Source organism: Haliotis rubra, unplaced genomic scaffold, assembly GCF_003918875.1.
Source record: "Haliotis rubra isolate DU_JTF1 unplaced genomic scaffold, ASM391887v1 Scf634, whole genome shotgun sequence".
In the NCBI taxonomy this organism is placed as follows: domain Eukaryota; kingdom Metazoa; phylum Mollusca; class Gastropoda; order Lepetellida; family Haliotidae; genus Haliotis; species Haliotis rubra.
Genome location: NW_025767340.1, coordinates 368,651 through 388,034, shown reverse-complemented (window position 1 = coordinate 388,034; position 19,384 = coordinate 368,651). Strand labels below are relative to the sequence as shown.

Below are 19,384 nucleotides of genomic sequence, written 5' to 3'. Positions count from 1 at the left end.
AATATTGATCAAATTATGAAAAGAATATTCCATTATGAAGAAAATATTACACTGGGTACCACTTGACGTGATGTGCGCGAAGTCAACAATGGCCGTTACTTGTGGCTGTGTGTGGATAAATTTGGCGAACAAATCTTTAATTCGCGGGCGTTTCGTTTTAAGGTACATAAACTTATTGAAGACTATATATTTAGAAAGCTGAGAATTAATGCATTCCATACATAATTAAAATGACACGTAAATCTGACTTGTTGAATAATTATTGCAAGGCTTATTTGGGGATGTCATTATGCTGCTGTCCGGTCGAATGGGTTCGACAGTAGCATTGAGAGGATTAATTAGACGTTTTAGTGGCACTTGCAGAAACGTTTGCTTGATCAACGTCTGTGTTGTAATGTGTTGTCATCCGTGCTGTCACCGACTATATACCACCAGTGGTTTGCTCATAAAACTATTATGCGTATATGTGCGTTGTAGGAACAGCAGATTTCCTTGGGTTGAACTACTACACCTCTGTCCTGGCGACGCCCCGGGAGCAGCCCTATGATCCCCCGAGATACGACACGGACCAGGACGTGGAGCAATCAGTGGACCCTACATGGCCAAAGTAAGTCTGACCATTAAATATCATTGGGACGAGAACGACAGCAGACAGTGAAAATCTTTGTTGGAGAAAGCGTATTTTCCGTCTGTTTTCAAGACAACATTGTCTTAGTTTCAAAAGGGTACCGAAACATTCTTTTCACAAAATATTTTTTTTACGAACATCCAACAAGTCCAGCGACAATTTCCGTAGAAGAATATTATATATCAACATATGGACATATTTGGGTACTGGACAATCTGAATAAACTGAGTAATAATGTTTCTTTCATCTCTCAGATTGTTTGTTTCTGAAAACAAATCATCAAATTAACACCATCTCACTGTACCCCTTCGTCACCTGTTCTAGATCCGGGTCCTCCTGGTTATTCTACACGCCCAAAGGTGCACGTGAGGTATTGAACTGGATAAAGGACACTTACAGAAACATATCCGTCTACGTGACGGAAAACGGTGTCTCCGACAGAAACGGCAGTCTTCACGACTTCTACAGAATCAACTACTACAGGGACTACTTGGACGAGATGCTTAAAGGTATGACGTCTGTCTGGATCAGACAAGTGTGATGACTTTAGAGGAGACAATCTTTATCAATGCATGAAACATTTCCCGTGTTTGGCCAGTTTCGTGCTTGTTTATAACATGAACTAATGTGAGAAAATAGTTTTGTGTACTCTCAGCTATCCTTTCGTCGAAATAGCTAATTGCTGCCGTGAAAACGGAATGGTTCTTATTATACTGAAATAGGTCTCTCGGGTTTATTGTAGTGGTTAGAGCGTCCGCCCGGAGAGCGGAAGGTCGCGGGTTCGATCCCCGACCGCGTCATACCAAAAGGACGTTAAAATATGGTTCTTGTTGGTCCCTGCCTGGCGCTCGGCATTAATAGGTGCAACAAGGACTGGTCGGCTTGGAGTCAGTATAATGTGTCTGAGTGGGGTATTCATGCTTCACTGCGGCATGGTATCTCAGTGGGCTAGCACTATAAAACCAGCTTAAGTCTGGGCTAGTACAAGCAGTCGCACTTACACATAAAACGGGCATGCACGTCGTCATATGAGCGAAATATTCTCAAGCACGACGTAAAACCCAATTTCACCTCACCTCACCTCACCTCTCTCGGGTTTATTGATAATTGACCTCCTATGAGTGTTGGTCATTTGGAAGTGACCTTCACTCATGTTCACCTACTACGTCTCAGCGCTGACCAGGAAGCACACAGACATTATCTGACCTTTATACATGCCATTGGTGGTATAACTCTATACCATACTTGATTATTCTCATTGTAACGTTGTGAATGCATTCAAATCTTACCCACAATGCACTTTGCGTTTCAGCTGTCCGACTTGACGGCTGTAACCTCAAAGGTCATACATCCTGGTCCCTCATGGACAACTTCGAGTGGGCTCGTGGATATTCGGAGAAATTCGGTTTACATTACGTAGATTTCGACGACCCTTCTCGGCCACGAATTCCCAAAGACTCAGCGCGGTATCTCGCCAGCGTCATTGCAGATAACGGCTTTAAGAAGGGTTACCACCTGCCTGGAGGCAAGGCAACGGGAACTGTTGAGTATGAAAAAACATTTTTGTACGGAACTTTCCCAGATGACTTTGTATGGGCTGTGTCCACTGCTGCGTATGAGATTGAAGGCGGAGCCAAGGAAGATAGTAAGTTTCGTACCATTACAGAAGGAACGTTCTTGTAAATTGATATTTAAGTCTACACATCACAGTGTCTCGTATATTTGGTGAACATTATATCATTACATCTTTGGGTGGATATCAACAACAAATATGTCACACTTATTCATGCATTAGACGTGAGTAGCATTAATTGACACAACGGAGTCACATATTACGGGGTAACAAATGATAAATGTGGTATTATACATGCTCGTGGTTCTATTTCATTAAGACAAATCCGAGAGTATCTGGGACGTGTTCAGCCACACACCCGGCCGCGTGTCCGACGGGTCGACGGGGGACGTTGCTACCGACAGCTACCACAAATACAAGGATGACGTTCAGCTGTTGAAGGAGCTTAAAGTGAGTGTGCGATATGCTGTACAGAGCGTTAGTTAGTCTTGGGCTCCCTGCAGCGTACAAAGCGTTCTTTAATCTTAGTTCTCCTGTAGCGTACTGAGCGGTACTTGTTTAGTGTTTATTACCTTTAGTCTTCTACTTCCTTCATCAGACCGTGATTACGCAGCACGGTTTTTCTTATGTGCCGCCAGGTGACGCACTACAGGTTTTCCATCTCCTGGCCGCGCGTGCTGCCGTCAGGTGGGAGGGACAGTAGGAACCAGCTGGGCGTGGCCTACTACAACAACCTAATAGACGAACTTCGTAGTAACCAGATTCAGCCAATCGTTGTCCTCTTCATTTGGGATCTCCCAGAAGTCCTCGAACAACATGGCGGCTGGCTTAATACCTCCACTGTGGACCTATTTGTGGATTATGCCAGGTTTTGTTTTGAGACATTTGGAGACCGGGTAAGATTTCAAACTTGTACGTCCATTTTATTAGTTTAGCATGGTATCATGGGTAAATCTAACAAATGAAATATACAAATTGTGCATTGAGCATGTATTGCTTATTATATTATCAAAAATAAAGGTGTATTACTTTTGATCTCGGTATAATGCGGCAGTGTCCAGGAACCTATGCCGCTGGGTTCGAATCCCAGGTTGGCGATAACACAGCTAACACGGCATGGTATAACTGGTTTACTGGCCAAAGCAGCGTTATACAGTGTTAAACAGTGTTATACAGTGTTAAGCAGCGTTATACAGTGTTATACAGTGTTAAGCAGTGTTAAACCGTGTTAAGCAGCGTTATAAAGCGTTAAGCAATGTTATACAGTGTTATACAGTGTTAAGCAGCGTTATACAGTGTTAAGCAATGTTATACAGTGTTAAGCAGCGTTATACAGTGTTAAGCAGTGTTAAACAGAACATATTCACTCACTCTACATCAGGTGAAGACGTGGAGTACGATGAGTGAGTCGGTCAACTTTGCTAAATACGGCTACGAGCGGGGGGAACTAGCTCCCGGGAAGACACTGGCAGGGGTGGGCGGATACACCGTCATCAGGAACCTGGTTCTGGCCCACGCCAAGACTTACAGGATGTATAAAGCTGATTTCAAGAACCAGAAAGGTGGTTGGTTTGGATATATTTTAAATTTGTTGACATTTTAGAACTGCAGGAAGGATGGTAATTGACTTGCATCTTTACACATTCTGTGTCTCACTGTGTCTCAGGGCAAGTTGGCATCAGCATCAGTTTCGACTGGATGGAACCCGTGAACCCCGACAACGTGGCTGACATCGATGCCTCCGTTAGAGCCATGCAGTTCACGGGGGGTCTAGCTGCTGAACCCATATTTGGAAGCGGCCAGTTCCCGGAAGTCGTGATGTCACAGGTAGAGAAGCGATGTCGGGAGAGGAACGTCACCAACTGTGACCGTCTTGTGTCCTTCACGAAGCAGGAGCAAGCCATCATCAAAGGTGCTTGAATAGGACATGAAACACCTCACCACGTAGAAAGCGACACGTTTGAGCTGACAATAAAACACTGTTATCGCGTAGAGAATCGACCCTCCAATTGTACTCCAGTTTGTCCATCAGTGTCGTGGACACGCGGGAGTAAAGCTTGTAGCTAAAACCACAAACACTTTCAGATATAAGCTAAACCTTCGCAACGGTTCGTAGGGGATTGTATATTTTGTATATCTCAGTCCTTCCAAAGGATACCCAGGATCCTGTTTGAGATGATTCCTGAACATTTCTCTCTCCCTCTCTCCTAGGCAGTTCGGATTTTTTTGGTCTCAACCATTTCACGAGCTCACTGGTAACCACTGGTAACCTGCCGGCATCCGATCCCCCGACACAAGACAACGACATGGACGTTACCTTTACCGCAGACCCCTTACTGCCCAGGTGAGAACCGCAGTACACTTCAAGGTGCTCAGGTGAGAACCCCAGTAAACTTCAATGTGCCCAGGTGAGAACGCCAGTAAACTTCAAGGTGCCCAGGTGAGAACGCCAGTAAACTTCAAGGTGCCCAGGTGAGTACGCCAGTAAACTTCAAGGTGCCAAGGAGAGTACGCCAGTACACCTCAAGGTGCCAAGGTTCGTACACTAGTACACCTCAAGGTACCAAGGTTTGTACACTAGTACACCTCAAGGTACCAAGGTTTGTACACTAGTATACCTCAAGGTGCCAAGGTTTGTACACTAGTACACCTCAAGGTGCCAAGGTTTGTACACTAGTACACCTCAAGGTGCCAAGGTTTGTACACTAGTACACCTCAAGGTGCCAAGGTTTGTACACTAGTACACCTCAAGGTACCAAGGTGAGTACACTAGTACACCTCAAGGTACCAAGGTTTGTACACTAGTACACCTCAAGGTACCAAGGTGAGTACGCCATTCCTATGAACAGGCATCTTCAATCACAACAGAAGTGTCTCGGTTCTTGAAGGATTCAGCAATATTCTGTAGCAGATTTGTTTCCAACTAAGCGCATATTCAGAAATTCAGTCGCTGATAAATATTGAAAGTATCATAATATAGTAACATTCCAATTAACTAAATTATGATGAAATCAAAATAACAATGTGAAACTTCACGCAAAACAACTAAAATACATGTATGACCTAACTACAATGCAAATACTATCTGTTCCCAATATGACAGGGGAGGTGACATATGTTCCCAATATGACTGTGGCGGTGAGATATGTTCCCAATATGACAGGGGAGGTGAGATATGTTCCCAATATGACAGGGGAGGTGAGATATGTTCCCAATATTACTGGGGCGGTGAGACAGCCCTATGAAGCCATTTTCAGGCACTCCAAGTTTGACAAGCAGTAATCACTCTCGGATCTTATCGCCAATAAGAAACTTCAGCCGTAATTAGAGGTACCAGTGTATTGACTGATAAAAACTGATAATAAACTGCTATTCCTCGAAGTCATTCAGGTAATGTTCTTTGGCTACTTATAAGAACCATTTGTTGCAGTCCCGTGACGAATGGCATGACCGACTTCCGGGTGGCTCCACTGGGCATGCGCAAAACACTGAACTGGATCAAGAGCCGCTACAACAATATCCCAGTGTACATCACAGAGAACGGCATCCCTGACACAACTGGCGACATCCACGACGACACCAGGGTAGATTATCACCGAGACTACGTCGACGAAGTACTGAAAGGTTGTGAAATTCTTTGAAACTCCTCACAGGTGTCATTGTGAATGAATATGTCTAACATATCATTGTCCGCATCCTGGAGACATAAACCAAACCCCAACATTACACTTTGTAATGTTCACAATAAATGCTCCTAAGCTCCGTACCTCGAACTATCGTTCCCAAACGATAGCTAACATCACGTAGCAGAAACAACAATGATTCGCCATTTGACCTGAGATATTCACACAGCACGGGGCTACAAGATCAGGTTCTGAGATTTGCTATATAAAGGTTAAAATGTACGGGTGGATTTACTTTTGTGTTGGAACTCACTGGTTTACGAAATGCATTGTCGCCCCTTTCAGCGATGACCTTTGATGGGTGCAATGTCAAGAGCTACTCAGTCTGGACCCTCATGGACAACTTCGAGTGGACATACGGATACTCCATGAAGTTCGGCCTCTTCAGTGTCAACCTCTCCGACCCCCAGCTACGCAGACAGGCCAAAACATCGGCTCGGTGGTACTCGCAGCTTATAGGTAAGAGTCGACAATTTCCAAGACAGTGATGACAACTGTTGATGGTGGATTTAAGCTATGGTTGGGTATCGGGTGGTCACTGTATGTGACATGACACTGGGTATCGGGTGGTCACTGTAGGTGACATGGCACTGGGTATCGGGTGCTCACTGTATGTGACATGACACTGGGTATCGGGTGGTCACTGCAGGTGACATGACACTGGATACCAGGTGGTCACTGTAGATGACATGATACTGGGTATCGGGTGGTCACTGTAGGTGACATGACACTGAGTATCGGGTGGTCACTGCATGTGACATGACACTGGGTATCGTGTGGTCACTGTAGATGACATGACACTGGGTATCGGGTGGTCACTGTATGTGACATGACACTGGATACCGGTTGGTCTGTGTAGGTGACATGACACTGGGTATCGGGTGGTCACTGTATGTGACATGACAGTTGGTATCGGGTGGTCGCATCCGTCCCAATAAAGAAGCTGTGTATCTATAAACAGCGTTCCTCTACGTATGGGACATGGTTTACTGACATGGCTTCTCTATATACAACTATTCCTTCTCTGTATGTCACGGATAACAGAGTATGTAATTGCACAGTATGTGCCCCGTTTACACGAAAGCTTCATTCTCCATCTCTTCAGAGGACAATGGTTTCAAACACGGGTACAGAGGACTCGGAGGATGGGGCGCTGCGCCAGAATATGAGGACGAGTTCTTCTACGGCACGTTCCCAGAAGGCTTTGCGTGGAGTGCTGCTACCGCCAGTTACCAGGTTGAGGGAGCCTTCAACGAAGACGGTGAGTTTGAAGCAAAATCAGCATTTAGTAGAAGCGCTCGTAAAATCTGCGGAAATGTATCACAATCCTTATAACTTGTTACTCTCTGTGATGAATCGTACTGTCAGCTTGATCCCCTGATGTGTCATCTGGTCTGCAGGCAAGGGGCCAAGCATCTGGGACACCTTCACAAGCATACCCGGCAACATCGACAACGGCGACACTGGCCGAGTCTCATGCGACAGCTACCACAATTACAAGGAAGATGTCCGCATGCTTTCACACCTGGGGGTAAATATACACCTGCCCTCATCCCAAACCAGGTCTAGTGAGTGAGTCTAGTTTTACGCCGCTTTTAGCAAGATATGGGCTTCACACCTTGTACCCATGTCGGGAATCAAACCCGGGTCGTCGGCATGGCAAGCAAACGCTTTAACCACTAGGCTACCCCACCGGCCCCATGCTTTAGTGTAGTTCAATATACACTTACAACCACATCCATGGACATTTTTCGTTCAAGGGTTAATTATTCACAAGTTGTCTTTTCAGTAGTTTAGTTTTGCTACGACACAACGCCCATCGGCCCATAGACTCACCAACTCACAATCTCATCAGGTGACGCACTACCGATTTTCTATCGCCTGGTCACGTGTTCTACCACACGGAACGCCTGACATCGTGAACCAGAAGGGCATCGACTACTACAACAACCTGATTGACGAGCTGCTGGCTGTGGACATCACGCCGATGATCTCCCTGTACCACTGGGATCTCCCCCAAGCTCTTCAGGATCGTGGAGGCTGGTTAAACGAATCTATCACTGAACACTTCAAACTGTATGCCGAGTTGTGCTTCCGGATGTTTGGAGATAGGGTAAGGAGTTATCTCCCTTACATCATTTACTTCCGGCATCAAAGGGAGGGAGATCAAATCGGATAATGTTCATATCCAGTGGACATAATCGCTTTTCTGTCAGTCGTGAGAAAAAAATATGTCATCGAAAAGAATAAGATAAAATGAATTTTGCCCAGCTAGTACATATTTTGGACTTGGAGAGAGAGAACTCTCTGAGTAAAGTGGACTACAGGAATGTTTGATTCACTCACATGTTCAGGTTCATATGTTTCTTGTTACACAAGGTTTGCCCGCTTCTAGAAATTCAATGTATTCATTTTGTAATTGGGATCTTTTGTTACTTCGTAATTTTGCACTTTGCTGAGGGAGGACAATTTTAACGCCAAATGCGTATTTGTCCTCGATATTTGGTTAGATTCACATGAGGCATGGCGTCTCCCTTGTCTTTTCATACTTCAAACATCACGGTCAATAAACCATGTGTTTATGTTGCAGGTGAAGTACTGGTTCACCTTCAATGAACCATGTGTCTGTCTTGCAGGTGAAGTACTTGTTCACGTTCAATGAACCATGTGTCTGTCTTGCAGGTGAAGTACTGGTTCACGTTCAATGAACCATGTGTCTGTCTTGCAGGTGAAGTACTGGTTCACCTTCAATGAACCATGGGTTGTCTCATACATGGGTCACGGTACGGGAGAAATGGCCCCTGGGTTGAAGGAACCGGCGACCTACCCCTACATCGTCGCCCACAACATCATCAAGTCTCACGCCAAGGCGTACCACCTCTACAACGACGACTTTAGGAAAACGCAGAAAGGTTATGGTCAATGTGTAACTTGTTACCACGGTTACCGATAGATGACGATGCTAACTTCTAAAAACCCGCGTAATCCATCAATGTATGTTTTGATTCCCAACCATTCAAACCGTTTTACCAAATGTGTGTGCTCCAAACTAAATTCTTTAAAACGATCTCCTATTTTATGTTCCATTGTAAAATTGATATGTTTCATGATGAAAAAAAACAACACGGCGGAGCAACGTATACCGCTTTTGCATTTGGGGTAGTGGAATATTTAGAGAACTGTTATGTCTGCTCAACCGTCACTCAATCGTTCAACAGTCTGTAAAATGTTATCTATGGTTGGGTATGTATGAACAAAATTAAAACCGTACCAGGAAAAATAGGGGTAAGAAAAGACATATGACCCGTAACATGTTTGAACAAAAAAAGCAAATTCAGTCCAAGAATCCCATAAGCAGTGGTGTAAAATGCGAATGTATTTCAAATACTTCTTTAATTGAACAACTCCAGCACGAGCATTCTTTGAGTGCTGACTACGCGACAGTTTCAATACAATATCTCTAACTTCAAATATTGAATTGAAAACCAAGATTGTGATAAATTCAACTCGGACGTATAGTGTCTTTCGTTAATGAGTATGTTGAGGTTGCTATCAATGTGAGTACAGGTAACACCAATGTTTTAACGTCTTCAGTTACACATTGTTGGTTTGTGTCCCGGTATCCTAGCCAGTACAGATGAGCCTCACCCAAACCCTAAACACGTAACACCTGAACAGATTGCCTTCCACTGGACCATATAATATTACCCACATGTGTTGATTTCGCAAAACTGCGGCGTAAAACTAGACTCATTGGCGCTTCTTCTTGTAGGTCACGTGGGTATTGTCTTGAACATAAACTTCGTAGGGCCACGTGACCCGCTAAGTCTTGGCGACATCCAGGCGTCTGAGCGCGGGATGTTGTTCGCCCTGGGCTGGTTCTCGGACCCAATATTCGGGGATGGAGATTACCCAGAGTATATGAAGAACATTATCCGAGATCTGAGCAGAGCAGAAAATCGCACTACTTCCAGACTGCCCGTCTTTACACCGGAGGAAATCGCAAAAAATAAAGGTAACCTCAAACCTACTCATCATTTCTCACGGACTTCTAAAACTGTTTATAATCTTGGAGAGAGAACTGTCGTTGCTAAGTAGCCATTAGGACAGTATTTTGATCTATAAGTGGCAGATGATGCAATGAAGGTGAGCTACGGAATCTTCCTGACTGTTTTCCCAGGGTCGGCTGACTTCTATGGGATGAACATGTACACAGCAGACGAGGCGTGGTCTGCTACTGGTGTCCCCTCCCCTCCCAGCTACTCCACCGACAGCCTCGTACACACGGCCAAGAACCCCGCCTGGCTGGGGTGGGTACACACACTTACATGTTCAACATACTGTAATATTCAACACACTGTAATATTCAACATACTGTAATATTCAACACACTGTAATATTCAACACACTGTAATATTCAACATACTGTAATCTTCAACATACTGTAATATTCAACATACTGTAATATTCAACACACTGTAATATTCATACTGTAATATTCAACATACTGTAATATTCAACATACTGTAATATTCAACATACTGTAATATTCAACATACTGTAATCTTCAACATACTGTAATATTCAACATACTGTAATATTCAACATACTGTGATACATACTGTAATATTCAACATACTGTAATCTTCAACATACTGTAATAACATACTCAATATCAACATACTTCAACATACTGTAATATACTCTAATATTCAACATACTCTAATATTCAACATACTGTACTATTCAACATACTCTAATATTCAATGTAACCTTGTATTGTCGTATGTTTACAATCCTGTTCAGGTCTGGCTCCTCCTGGCTCAAGGTCACACCGTTTGCCATGCGGAAAACTCTAAACTGGTTCCGGAACCGCTACGGTGATGTCCCGATCTATGTAACTGAAAACGGTGTGTCGGACAGAAATGGAAGCCTCGATGACACATACCGTATTTCTTACTATCGGGCGTATATTAACGAGGCACTGAAAGGTTCGTACACATATCATTACCCTTATGTTTTCCGTGTGGTGATCTGTTGCATATATCACATACATCCTATATCACGGTAACATAGGGTGTCCTTAAATGATCGATGTTTATGACGTATATCTACTCATTGAATCAACTTTAGCTGGCAGTATTAAGTCAACGTTTCAGTGAACGGCCCAATATGTCAGATAGTGCCAAATGATTAGCAGGCGGGCTTGTCTGCAGACTCACCCACGGGAGACAACTCTGTGTCGGGATCGACTGTCAACAGTTGTAGAACAGTAAGACATCATCGATGTATGGAGCTTGTGAAAGTATTTCCTGCTCTGTGATCCTGTTGGATATTAAAATATCGGACCATGGTGCCAAGGTATAGGCAGACGTTTATAACACCTTCCAATATATTACAAATATATTTGGACAGTGATGGACTGTAGCACCACAGACACTCACAAACGACGTGATTCTACTGCTGGTTGGGACTCGGCCATAGTCAGTGCCGTGTGGGGAATTTAAAGGAAATGTATGACTAGGTTTCTACAGGAAATGGTTCAGGAAACTCAGTAAAGGCTGAATGATGTTATAGACCACCATGATAAAGGTGGAGCATTACGGCGTAAAACAAGCTCACAGACGGACCCGTAATTCCAACTGTCTTCAGGTGTTATTGTGGCTCTTGTGTCAGATATCAATGGTAACTGGTTAACTGGTTAACTGGATAGCCCATAGTCCTCTAACAACCACACGTGGACTGCGGTAGGGTAGCTCAACTGGTTAACTGGATGGCCCATGGTCCTCTAACAGCCACACTTCCACTGCGGTAGTGTAGCTCAACTGGTTAACTGGATAGTTCATAATCCTCTAACAGCCACACGTCAACTGCGGTAGTGTAGCTAAACTGGTTAACTGGATAGCCCATAGTCCTCTAACAGCCACACGTCAACTGCGGTAGTGTAGCTCAACTGGTTAACTGGATAGCCCATAATCCTCTAACAGCCACACGTCGACTGTGGTAGGGTAGTTCAACTGGTTAACTGGATAGCCCATAGTCCTCTAACAGCCACACGTCAACTGCGGTAGTGTAGCTCAACTGGTTAACTGGATAGCCCATAGTCCTCTAACAGCCACACGTCGACTGTGGTAGGGCAGCTCAACTGGTTAACTGGATAGCCCATAGTCCTCTAACAGCCACACGTCGACTGTGGTAGGGCAGCTCAACTGGTTAACTGGATGGCCCATAGTCCTCTAACAGCCACACTTCCACTGCGGTAGTGTAGTTCAACTGGTTAACTGGATAGCCCAAAGTCCTCTAACAGCCACACGTCGACTGCGGTAGGGCAGCTCAACTGGTTAACTGGATAGCTCATAGTCCTCTAACAGCCACACGTCCCTGTATAATCCTGAAAGCTACGTTAACCTCCACTTCACTTATGTTTATACTATAATTATATTGCAGCTTCGCAGCTTGACGGGGTCAATGTCAAAGGTTACACGGCTTGGTCCCTCATGGACAACTTCGAGTGGGCTCGGGGATATTCGGAAAAATTCGGCCTGTACTCAGTCAATTTCTCCGACCCAGCAAGGCCAAGGACACCGAAGGCCTCAGCTGCTTTTTACCACGACGTCATCAAGGACAATGGTTTCGTGAAAGGGTCAAGGACGGATCCGAACGTGCCATCATTTCTTCCGTTTGAAAATGAGACGTTGTATGGGTCGTTCCCTGCAGGCTTCTCATGGGGTGCGGCGAGCTCTGCCTTCGGGGTAGAGGGGGCATGGGATGAAGGTGGTGAGTGAGGGAATGAGTGGGTGGATTAGTGGATGGATGGGAGGGAGGTTTTTTTCGTGAGTGGAAGGATACTAGAGAGGGTGTGTTGTGGGTGGGTGGGAGGGATGGTTTGTTGGTGGGTGGGTGGTTGGATGGGTTTTGGTTGGTTTTGAAAGTGGGTGGATGGATGTGTTTTAGTGAATGGGTGACTTGGTGAGTGAGTGAGTGAAAAGTGATCATACAATGGTGTCAGCAAGTAAAAGCAGTCTTCCGTTGCGTCATCTTGTAGTAAATTAACATTCGAACCTGTACCATTCATTTGACGAGAGAAGGTTTTCACCAGTGGACGAGTCAACCGGCCCGAGGATTACCTGGACCTAATCTCCAGCTACCGATACATCGTGTTTGTTACATTACGATTTAAGTGAATGAGTGAGTGAGTATGGTTTTACGCCGTTTTAGCAATATCACGGCGGGGAACACCAGCATTACGATTTAAAACGCCATCACTTGGATGTGCCTTAATGTAACCACATCACAGTGGAAAACACTCACTTCATCCACCAGTAACATCTCAAGTCGCTGTTTTCTGTTCTACAGGACGAACAGAAAGTGTAATTGATGAATATTCCCACGCGGGTCACACCCCTGATAACTCCACAGGGGATGTTGCGGCTGACAGTTACCACAGATACATTGAAGATGTGGGTGCTCTCAAGGCCGTCAAGGTGAGACTACTCTTCTAAAGATATGCATAGATGGTGTCAGTGCTGTATCTCACCGACTGCTCTACCTTAGGTACACAGACGATGTAACCCAGAGAAGGTCTATATAAGACGAGTATATGGATGGCAACTTCTTCTTTATTGTATAACACGACGTTTCTGGGCTACTTCTTGTCCCATCTTCAGGTGTTGGACCAATGACCCAGAGAAGGTCATTGGTCCAGGAGCTGTTCTGACACATGCCGTGTATATCGACGTGTATTTGATAAATAGCATTTAAGTGTTATTTTCATTATTCATGAACTCATACACTGCCTATATGTTTATATACACTGCCTATATGTTTATATACATGACCTATATGTTTATATACACTGCCTATATGTTTATATACACTGCCTATATGTTTATATACACTGCCTATATGTTTATATACACTGCACTGCCTATATGTTTATATACACTGCCTATATGTTTATATACACTGCCTATATGTTTATATACACTACCTATATGTTTATATACACTGCCTATATGTTTATATACACTGCCTATATGTTTATATACACTGCCTATATGTTTACATACACTGCCTATATGTTTATATACACTGCTTATATGTTTATATGCACTGCCTTTATGTTTACATACACTGCCTATATGTTTATATACACTGCCTATATGTTTAAATACACTGTCTATATGTTTATATACACTGCCTATATGTTTATATACACTGCCTATATGTTTATATACACTGCCTATATGTTTATATACACTGCCTATATGTTTATATACACTGCCTATATGTTTATATACACTGCCTATATGTTTATATACACTGCCAGTCCTAACTGTTTGGGCAATGACGGGTAAGCAGAACCGAATCAGAGCCTTATCGTGAACTACGGACCAGCGAACACTTTTGCCACTTTTGACCAGCGTCGTCAAGTTCTACTTCCTGTTTCAGGACCCTCATTATATATATATTTTGTATATAGTTTAACTTTTATTACCAGACATTTGATTCTGTTGCGACATGGCTGTTTCAGGCTCAACACTATGTGTTCGGGGTGTCTTGGTCGCGCATCATGACCCCGTCACGCGCCATCAACCAGAACGGAGTGGGCTACTACAACGACTTGATCGACTCCCTCATAGACGCCGGCGTCCGCCCTGTGGCTACCCTACATTACTGGGACCTCCCACTGTGGCTGGCTGACAACGGCGGCTGGACCAACGACACGACCGTCGACGTCTATGTGGAGTATGCAGCCACGTGCTTTCAACAGTTTGGAGACAGGGTGAGTACACCCTTACTTGTCCATCCTCGGTGTTCAGGGCTGTTTTCAATGAGTGACGTCATCCACCGTATGTTGGTTTGGTCATGGTTCATATGTTGCACACGGGTCGTTTGGAGACAGTTGGTCGGGTGTGTAAATCTGCTAAATATACTACAGGTTGTTATCGTATAGTCGGAGTATAGAAATGCGATATGAGTATTGACAACACATATAGATCAACAACTTCTTTATTACAACAGGGAGCGACGTTAACGTCCTGGCTCTAATACCCAGTGGAACATGTGTTAAAACCTGGTTCGAAAAGTCGGGCCTAGTAGAAGTCGTTCATCCATATATATCTTATCGTTACTGATCCGTGAAGATTCCTGTCTGGTCCTGTGAGGCGTCAAACTAAACTCACTCACTCACTTATCATTACTTATCACTCCAAACGCTTAAACAAAATAATCGAACGGTACACACCTGTGTCAAATCTCCTATCTTGTCACAACCTGCACAACTCAAAATTGCCTTCAGGTTAAAACGTGGATAACATTCAACAAGCCCTACCAGGCGGCCTTTAAGTACGGTGCTGACGGCTACAGGGCCGTGCTTAACATGCTGCGGGCGAACGCCGCCGCCTACAGGCTGTACCAGGGGAGTTACAGAACACTACAGAAAGGTTCGTAATGATGTTTGGAATTTATATCTGCTTCAGTAAATCGACCTGTTTCTGAACACGATTATGGAATACTTAATGAAAAGTTGAAAACAAAATTGTCCTCTAATTATTCTGATATAACAATGTGGTAATCACGTGATACGACAGTCAGTTATAATGAGTAACTTCAAAGAAATGACCGCGAGAGAGTTTAGGCTCCTTTCAGTAATGATCCAGCGATATGAAGGGGTGACAGAATGAGCTGCACACAAGGTATCCATCCTTGCAAACAATCGGTCGCAGGCTTTGGTCTGTGACTGCAAACAACAAACCGTTCTGGTCAAGGTCAGATTTGGTCAAGGGTGCACTGTGGTCTTCCATAGAAGCAGAGAGTGTCGTGGTCTCCTTATACAGAGTTGTTTCCCTTAGTTCAACATTTGACGTGTAGGGTGTGTTTTGCCCCTGCGATGGCGTTCCACGACGTAATCACGTACGTTCTCAGTAACCGTTCCTCCTGGGGTGTTGGGGTGGGAGTGACGTTACAGCTGTCGCCGGCCACGCCCACACTGACTGACTCACTCACTCACGCCGTGTTGTAGGAAAGGTCGGCATCTCGGTGTCCGCGACGTGGACCGAGCCGGCTGACCCTCACGATCCCGCCGACGTTGAGGCGTCGGACAGAAACATGGACTTTGACCTCGGTCTGATGATGGACCCTATATTTAGCACGGGGAATTCCAGCATCAGTCTCCCAGGCATGGACGAGCATGATCGACGACAAATAGAAGGTGAGGAGCTTTATGTAAATCTACTTGGCTCACGTACTTATCAAAGTCTCAGAAAAGTGTAAAAAATAAATATTTTTAAATAGAAATAATAAATGAATCATTAACATGAGAAATGAATGTAACTTTCTGACCGGTCATCAGTCCGCCTTATATCCTAACTATCAGGGTGAGTACCACCGACAGTAATACTCATAGAACACGTGTCCTAGCCTGACAGGAGCAAACATACTTTAATGATATCAAATGTTTGCTTATAGTTGTTTTCTAGCTGCTAAAGACCCGTGAAGATCCGAGTTAGAATTGGTCTTCAGCTACCCATGTTTGTCATAATAGGCGACTAACGGGATCTGGTAGTCAGGATCGCTGACTTGGTTGACACATATCATCGTACATTGCGTAGATCGATGCTCATGCTGTTGATCACAGGATTGTCTGGTCTGGACTCGATTATTTACAGACCGCCGTCTTATAGCTGGAATATTGCTGACTGCGGTGTTAAACAACCAGCCAACCAGTCTAGTTGCTGAACAATGTCCTAAACACGAGTCAAATGAGTACACACGACTGAAGTTGGCATAAAATCTTCACATACACGTCGGTAACGCGGCTTGGAGCCTCTTGAGGCAATGTTTTCCTAAAGTGTACAGAAGTTGACGAGGTCATGCTGCATGAGTCACACAAACCTCTCAGTGTGGTTATCTCCCGAACAAATATCTACTCTTATTTAAACCAACATCCTCAACTTATGTAGTTTGGAACAACTTGTTGAGGCCGTAATAGCGCCAACAGATTAGGTTCAAAACTCACCCCATATCAACCAGAGCAAATATGGTATCAACCTTGCATGGCAAGTAAACAACGTACTGGTTAGTTCTGAGATTGAGTTCGTCTTCTCGTCTGCTGAAGGCTGGATAAGTCACAGAGTTGTAGTGAACTGGGGTTCCACGCAGCGTTCAGCATTATAGCACTCGTATCATATTGTTGGCCACGTGTATGTGTGCGTGTGTGTGTGTGTGCGTGTGTAGTCAGTAGGATGAGTATTGTGGCTTGTACCAGTCTCACTTACAGATTGGGATATATACCACCCAGGACGCTGAGAATGAAAATCGAGTGCACATTGATCCATTTACCGGGGTTTTCATTATGAGACTCGCCTGTGGGCATTTTTTTCTGATTTTGTATATATTGCTGTTGTTGTTGTGTCTGACACAGACATTGTGTTTCCAGGAACGGCAGATTTTCTGGGAGTAGACGTGTACGTGACACCACGTGTACAGAACGTGGACGTCCACACACCACATGGCGGGGGGATACAAGAGGATAAACACCTGATGCTGTTGCTGAATCCCGAGTAGGTCATCACTCTAAAATATCACCTGGGTTCGAATCTCAGTTTCCCAGCCATGACTGTATCATTATGTAAACCCAGCCCTTACGCCATGCCAGAGTGGCACAAGTCCCTGGAATATTGTCCAAAATGAGGTTGAGCCCACCTCACTCACTCAATCACTTTTGGTTGAATACAGTTTTAGTGAGGCTGACATTCCATGGTGATTATAGACACTCCAGTGATTGACATCATGAGCATCGATCTACGATATTACAGGCATCAACCAGATCAGTGAGGCTGACATTCCATGGTGATTGGTACACAGTACCAGTACTACTTGTAGTAGTCATGGGTCGTTTAACGCCGTACTCGGCAATATTCTACCTAAACTGGAATAGACGACAATCATAGTAGTAGTAGTAGTAGTAGTAGTAGTAGTAGTAGTAGTAGTAGTAGTAGTAGTAGTAGTAGTAGTAGTAGTTACTTTCTGTGTCTTCCTCCAGGAGGCGATCATCCCTGTATAGCCCTAGCGGCGTACGGAAGTTACTACGTCACATCCGGGACAGGTACAACAACCCGGAAGTACTGATTACCGAGACGGGTATATCTGACCAGGAGACGGCAAGGGGAGGGCCTACTAGATCACAGCTGATCGATATGTATGCTGGTGAAGTATTGAAAGGTAAAGGATTACAATCTACATTCTTATCGGATCGTTTTATTAAAGAACACGTCAACAAGTGTACAGTCCATACTGCCTGAGACATTTCCAACTTCACATATCGTTTCTGCTGGGTAAACAAAGCCACGTTTGCAATAAGTCACTTCTCCAAGGTGCCCCCCACACGTTTTGAAGCTCGTGTTTCGGGTGTAAGTAATTGTGGTTCCGCCATCGGGTCATCTACCGAAGGTTGAGAGGGGTCCTGGTCACGCAGGGCGAATCTACTGTTCGATATTATTCATAAGTTGAATAACAGCCTAATCACTGGTGGGTAACCACCTCAGCAGCCCTTAGATATTGTTATCTTCTCATAGACAAACTTTCGTGAAATAAAATGTTGTAATGTCGTAAATTATTACCCTTCCCATTGGAAGGGACAAGGCTACAAAAAGAACTTTTTAATAAATATTCCATGCAACACATATGAGCGACAATGAAAGAAGCGCTAAGTTTGACCTATTTGCACCTATCGTGTAGCTGACTTTACCAGCAAGTAGGTCACGTTTGCACGTGCATCGGAACAAGGTGTTAAAGCCCCTAATAACTGTGCTCCCCAGGGAGGTGGTTTATATATATTAAAGAGATTTCTTCTATGCGCGCCATGTACAGCGCTCACAACAGTGACGGTTTAGTTATTGACATTCAAAGAAAATGTGACATTTCTCCAATATGTTTCTCACTCACCTCCAGATAATGTGGTTTTTTTTAAAATCATGATTGGTGGCGAACACCTCGTTTTACGCATTTCTCGTTATAGTGACGGGGTGTTTTATAAAGAACTGCGTCTCCTGTCGAGAAAACGTTCAGTTCAATTTCTTTCAACAGTCTGTGCGTAAAACAAAAACAAGATAACGTGCTAGCTCATTTCAAGTTCAATATTTAACACAAATAATTAAGGAATGCCTGCAATATAATCATTGGTTTCCTTTGGTCACAGTAGGCCGCTCGAAATTAGCATCGAAGCTTCAAATTACTCGGCACGAGTGAGTGAACCATTCAGTATGTAAAAAGGAAACCAGTTCAGTATGTAACCAAGCGACCAGTTCAGTTTGTAATCAGGCGGCCAGGTAACCAGCCGACCGGTTCATTATGTAACCACCCGACCAGTTCAGTATGTAACCAGGCGACCAGTTCAGTTTGTAATCAGGGGACCAGGTAACCAGGCGACCAGTTCATTATGTAACCAGGCGACCAGTTCGGTATGTAACCAGGCGACCAGTTCAGTTTGTAATCAGG

At 44.3% G+C, this 19,384-nt stretch overlaps 1 protein-coding gene across 1 annotated transcript in view; it reads left to right on the top strand.

The window, feature by feature from the left end:
- Positions 1–17,452, top strand: part of LOC124256662 (lactase-phlorizin hydrolase-like) — a 36,045-nt gene extending 18,593 nt beyond the window's left edge. Inside the window, exons 5-27 of the mRNA XM_046690637.1 lie at positions 478–607; positions 953–1,137; positions 1,941–2,273; positions 2,521–2,651; positions 2,840–3,097; positions 3,583–3,766; positions 3,868–4,113; positions 4,610–4,673; positions 5,632–5,825; positions 6,170–6,343; positions 6,990–7,145; positions 7,285–7,415; positions 7,740–7,997; positions 8,613–8,796; positions 9,657–9,899; positions 10,065–10,194; positions 10,691–10,875; positions 12,332–12,661; positions 13,241–13,368; positions 14,418–14,669; positions 15,186–15,330; positions 15,909–16,097; positions 17,325–17,452. Of these exons, the coding sequence (XP_046546593.1) occupies positions 478–607; positions 953–1,137; positions 1,941–2,273; positions 2,521–2,651; positions 2,840–3,097; positions 3,583–3,766; positions 3,868–4,113; positions 4,610–4,673; positions 5,632–5,825; positions 6,170–6,343; positions 6,990–7,145; positions 7,285–7,415; positions 7,740–7,997; positions 8,613–8,796; positions 9,657–9,899; positions 10,065–10,194; positions 10,691–10,875; positions 12,332–12,661; positions 13,241–13,368; positions 14,418–14,669; positions 15,186–15,330; positions 15,909–16,097; positions 17,325–17,452 (4,358 nt within the window). The remainder of the gene's footprint in view (positions 1–477; positions 608–952; positions 1,138–1,940; positions 2,274–2,520; positions 2,652–2,839; positions 3,098–3,582; positions 3,767–3,867; positions 4,114–4,609; positions 4,674–5,631; positions 5,826–6,169; positions 6,344–6,989; positions 7,146–7,284; positions 7,416–7,739; positions 7,998–8,612; positions 8,797–9,656; positions 9,900–10,064; positions 10,195–10,690; positions 10,876–12,331; positions 12,662–13,240; positions 13,369–14,417; positions 14,670–15,185; positions 15,331–15,908; positions 16,098–17,324) is intronic.
- Positions 17,453–19,384: the final 1,932 nt, after the last annotated feature.